The sequence below is a fragment of the Opisthorchis viverrini genome, assembly GCF_000715545.1.
Source record: "Opisthorchis viverrini unplaced genomic scaffold opera_v5_385, whole genome shotgun sequence".
Taxonomy (NCBI): domain Eukaryota; kingdom Metazoa; phylum Platyhelminthes; class Trematoda; order Opisthorchiida; family Opisthorchiidae; genus Opisthorchis; species Opisthorchis viverrini.
The window spans coordinates 380,788-385,947 of record NW_008752037.1 but is presented as its reverse complement, the minus strand read 5'-3'; the positions used below and the strand labels follow the sequence as shown (position 1 = coordinate 385,947).

The 5,160-nt window shown below is 46.5% G+C and overlaps 1 protein-coding gene across 1 annotated transcript in view; it reads left to right on the top strand.

Moving 5' to 3' along the window:
* The window catches only part of T265_10541 (hypothetical protein), a gene marked incomplete at both ends in the record, with an annotated part of 8,682 nt that extends 5,592 nt beyond the window's left edge, over positions 1-3,090 (top strand). Inside the window, one exon of the mRNA XM_009176941.1 lies at positions 2,609-3,090. Within this exon, the coding sequence (XP_009175205.1) occupies positions 2,609-3,090 (482 nt within the window). The remainder of the gene's footprint in view (positions 1-2,608) is intronic.
* Positions 3,091-5,160: the final 2,070 nt, after the last annotated feature.

The following is a 5,160-nucleotide window of genomic DNA, read 5'->3' as shown; positions in this document are numbered from 1 at the left end:
AGGCATGGGCAACGTAGGTGGATCTTAGCCGTCGTGCTTCTTCCGGGTGATATAGACAGCTGAACACTGAAAGGGTTCTACATCTGAATGGTTAGTTTTTTTGTCTATCTTGATATCAAAGCTCCGAATCTCCTCACTGAAAAGTACATCCATGTATTGGCGTGCCAACTACATCAGCTATCGCCTCCGGTGCGCAGCTATCTATCCCACCTCCCCAAATCATCGGTGAACGAAGCTGGCAACTATAACCACTGTACGCGGTCCTCACAGCTGCTGCTGCTGATGATATGAACGCATTTCTGTAGTATGCCGCGTTGCACGAGCTTGTTAAGATGAGCAAGTCGACTGAGAGAAGCAAACTCAACCCTGAAGTCGGGGAACCTTTTGAATTGTAGAGCGTCTGTGCACACGCCACTACTTGAACTAGATGTATAGTGTAGTCTACATGCCCTTCTCCTGACAGCAGGTCGATGGGGCTTGAAGGCGAAGTGCCTAGCTCTTTCCTGAAGCATCCTGGAGTTCCCGGTCGCGTGAAATAATACAAGTGATCCGTCGACTTGTTGTTCCGTGTTCTACTCAACGAATCAAGCCGATTTCCATCAAAGAGCTTATGTTTTCGTCAGCGGCATCTGCAAGCAGACAGCCCAATGTCACTGTCTTAGCCCAGCGGATCCACAGCCATCAGGGTTGGTCTCTGGAACCAGTGGTTTTGAGCGAATTCTAATTTAATGCCTTAATATTGCCTTTTCAAGCTTCTGCTTGAAAATTTCTCACTGAAAAACTCGAAGCGAATTTCCTCAAACAAACGCATTTATTTGGCCATGGCATTCGAGAAGAAGCAACTGCCCTTAGAGAACCTCTTTCGTTGACTCCCACTCCCATGGCGCCCAGTCACAACCTCCCCACTCCCCATCTAGGTATTTCCAGGTCATGGTCACATGATACTGCTATTTCGAGGAGCAAACTCTCGGGCTGAAAAGGCATTCAAATGTACATTAGCTGGCCGTTGTTTAGCTTTGGGTATGTTTGGAAACTTCCTATCATCGATGGCAGTGTTAGTTGCTATACAACCATAGTTCGTTTAACAGTCTTATTGTGAAGGAGAGTAAAATTGGATGAGGTAGGAACCTAGTGCCCGTCTACCACGACTACTCCGAGCTGCTTTTACCTCCAGACACTCATTTAAGCAATGTAGATGGAAACTGACAACAAAAATGCCACTGACATGGCTTAGCAGTCATATTTTGCAGCATCTCCAACCAGACACAATGAGGATTACACGAACCCTGTCCTGAAATGCCAGTTGCACCGAGGGTACTCAAACGGCTTCATTTCTCTCTGTCATGTCAAAGATGGATCACCTCTCTGGTTGCCCAATCTGATTAGGACACAGGAAACGATGACCACACATGCGCAATCCGCGGTCTAACCGCCACAGTTTCTGTTGCTCGACGCATTCTCGAATTAAAGCTCTCTTTGCACAACTGACTCGTTTTTTAATTGCCTCGTTGCAGGTTCGCCGAAATCAGTCTGCATGAGCTGTGGTTCTTGGACACTGGTTGTCAAAGGCCTGAAGATGTCTCACTTCGGCTGGTTGCAGAAGCCACATTTCACAGACCTGTACCAAAACGGTATTGTGGCCTGATACAGTCGATCGTTTAGCTGTAACCTTTAGGGGCTCAGGTGCCGGAGGCTTGACGGCTAAGAGCCCACCAGGTTGCCCAGGCCTAGACAGAAACAGTCCAGATGCTGAAACTGGGTTCGAAGCACAGACATTTTGGTCGATAATTTGGAGCCTGAACCACTGACTTATTTCGAGTGCAGTGATACACGCGTCCTTTGATATTAAGGGATAGACCGCTCTGCCATCATAGGTGTGTCAAGTTAGCAAACGCGACCTGGGCCTTAGAGATTCGTACACCGACCTCAGCTGTCACACTACTACATCCGTTATCGTCTATTTTTGAAGAGCATGGTCACAAACCTATGAAGTAAACCCGAGCGACAGATATGGAAAGGTATGCAGGAGAATATTAGGTAAAACAAGGAAAACGTTCCATTCGTAGGCGTACCACCAATTGTTCCAATCGGACAAGATGACTCCTAACGTATGTAGGAATATTTGGCATGGAAGCACGTTTAATGACCAGCATCTGAAGGAAGGAAAAGATGCTGAATGCTCTCCAAGGCAAAGCAAGCGCCAACACGGTCAAGACGTGCACATCAGGCGCAAAATGTCCGACATACTGGATCAGGTGTGAAATCCAGTGGTAAGAAAAAACACTCAACGCCATGTACTACGCGTAAAAGTATCGTAAGTACGTAGAGAGCCCAGAATGATGAGCAAACGTGAGTCACTGACTGTGACCCAAAAAAGTTCCAGTCCAGTAACTGCCTTGGCGGATTGAAGAATCAGATCCCTCGATATGAAATGATTATCGTGCATCGCAATGGATTGCACGTAGGACAGAGACAATGGCAAGGGAATATTCAGTAGCACCATACTTCTTTTCATTCCACAGTCACTCCGCGCCCATCCGAGACTATACTTACTTCTATCACAGTTGTTGGGCGCTCCGGAGCAGTGATTGGGTCAGGTTTGATAAAGGACGTCGAAGAATTTGCTCTCAAATCCTCGAAGTTGGTGTATCCCAGGCGACGGAGACGTTTCGCGATTTCCCTTGCAACTTGATTATGACGAGCAGATCTAGCGTCATGCACGATCCAGCAGGACTGCAGATTATGCACCAAGCTCTCCCTTTGGCCACAGTTTCCACGATAAAACATCGTCCGGCCACCATGACCTCGCCGAGCGCTTCTTACTCTCGTCCGGAGCAGGTTGCATCGGAGCTAGATACCGCGGATAAATGCCCGAGGAAACACATTTTCCGGGAAGCACAAACCATCAATTCGACAGAGGCGAAGCGACCAATTCCCTCAAGCCGTGACCGTCAACGCTGTTGTGCTGACCATCATCCCAAGCATCCACCAGCTCTTAATGGTGTTTGCGCATGCACCATGGACCCGGATCGGAAGTTTGAAATCCCGAACAATCTTGCCAAATGCGGAATCGTTGTCCACATTGCGTAGTACTCGGCGCTGGGTAGAAAGGAAATTTTCTATATGCGCTACTCGTTGCATCGGATTGTTGTACTCATTCTGGGCTACCAAGTCCCCCATATTGTTTACAGGCGCGGATGTAGCTGATCGGGGTGCCCTTTCATAGACGTATCCAGCCACGAATAGATTGCCTGATGTATTTGTCCAACGTTTTGAGCGTGTTTCGGTGGACTCGACCTAGCTTGAGCGAATGTCAGTCTCGGTATCAGGTTGTTCTTTGTCATCCTCATTCTTTGATGTGGCTTCACTGGGGCACGTGTCACCTCATCAAGCAACTGATGTCGGTGGTCACAGGTTCCTTTCCCTTTGAAAGTAAAGGGGATGCCCAAATATGTCACGGTGTCTGTCGGGCCCGGTGGATTGATGAGTCCCCTGGCAAAGCAAAAATTTTCGACTGTGACCGCTGCTGCTCGATGTTTTTTTCTCCCCACAAATAACCATTGTTTTGATCTTTCAAGCGTTGATCTTCCTAGCAGCTCTTCCCAGCTTGACCGCAGCGGCTTCAATTTTCCCTTCAAGGCTAGTCTGACTTTCTGTACATACTACCCAGTCGTCAGCAAAGGCAAAACCATCCAATAAGGTGTCATGGAACTGGTATCCTAGTTGCGGCATCGACAATCCAAGAGTCTCATCCGTTGCCATGATGAACAATGATGGGGAGAGTGGATCTTTCTGCCTCACCTTTCTGTGGCATCGGACCTCGGAAGTGGGGAAAACTACTACAGCATTCTCGTAAGACTGTGCAATGTATCGAACTAGAGGTGACAGTGCTCCAAACACCTCGGCAGATTTGACACTTGTGTCATAAGAAACCGTATCAAACGCTTTCGAAATATCAAAAAATGCCAATCTGAGGTTAGAGGCGGTCGCTGATGAGTGGCGAAGCAGGGCGTGCAACAGCGATTTAGCTTTTTAAACAGTCGTCTCGGTGTAGAAATGCAAACTGGAGTGAGGGGAGTCGCAATCTATGGCTCCGGCGATCGGCAGGCACCTTATGAAAACGCTGAACAGGAATGGATGATACGCGTCGTCTACTACTATCGTTTGTTTTCGAAGGGCATGATCACAAACGTAATAGGTAAATACAAACGAAATACGAAGATAATGATCCCAGGCCACTGTTTTATCTGATATCTGGATATGAAGGAGACAACCTCATGATAATACGGAATGAAAGTTCTGTTGACACTGCCTACTTCCGCCTTCGATGCCGCGTTATTTACATTGATGAACACAGGAGTTCAAAAACGCTCTGAATTGGAAAATGACAGTGCAGTGCATATTAAAACCACAACCGTTCCCGGTCATAGGTGCTTCTTTTTGTGGGTGGCATCTCAATTTAACCTTTACAAAAATTCAGTTCGCGGATACTTATAGCAGCTTTTGTCGGAGTGTGGTGAAGTTTCTCAATTTGACAGAACAGGCTACTACAAGCATTAACTTTACACTAGCATAGTGTTCCAAATAACTTTCATCAGCCGCTGTTACTTGGATTACTATAAATAACTCAGCTGCACTCTGTTACAAATACATATTATAACCGCGTGTAGTTTGACGCCTCTTCCGAGGGAGCACCTCCAGGTGTGGGATGAAATTTCCTTATCCTGGTTTTCACACCTTGGTAGAATTATTGACGTTTCGAAAAGGATACAAATTTGGAGTTATTTCCATTCGATCACCACAACATGACCTGTTAGGGCCCGACACTAGATTGAATTTGCAGAATGACCTGGTAAACAACTAGCCAAATATTAAATTATCGTTTCATCTGATTTTCGAAATTCACTGCCTCCAATGTGTTACAACTGTCACATATTTCAGACCGTTACTATGTTGAAGTGCCGATTAAAATAAGATAATTCGGGCCTCGGTTGTTTTCACGTGACTGTTGACGGACAACTATGAGCCAAACGTTGTTATTTTTAATGCTTTTACCCGCCGGGTGTTTAAACCATTCAGCGCGAAAGCCATTAAACATCTCGGACAAGAAGCTGTTTCCTCCTAAAGATGACAGCGATTGAAGTAGTTGCATGCCGAAAA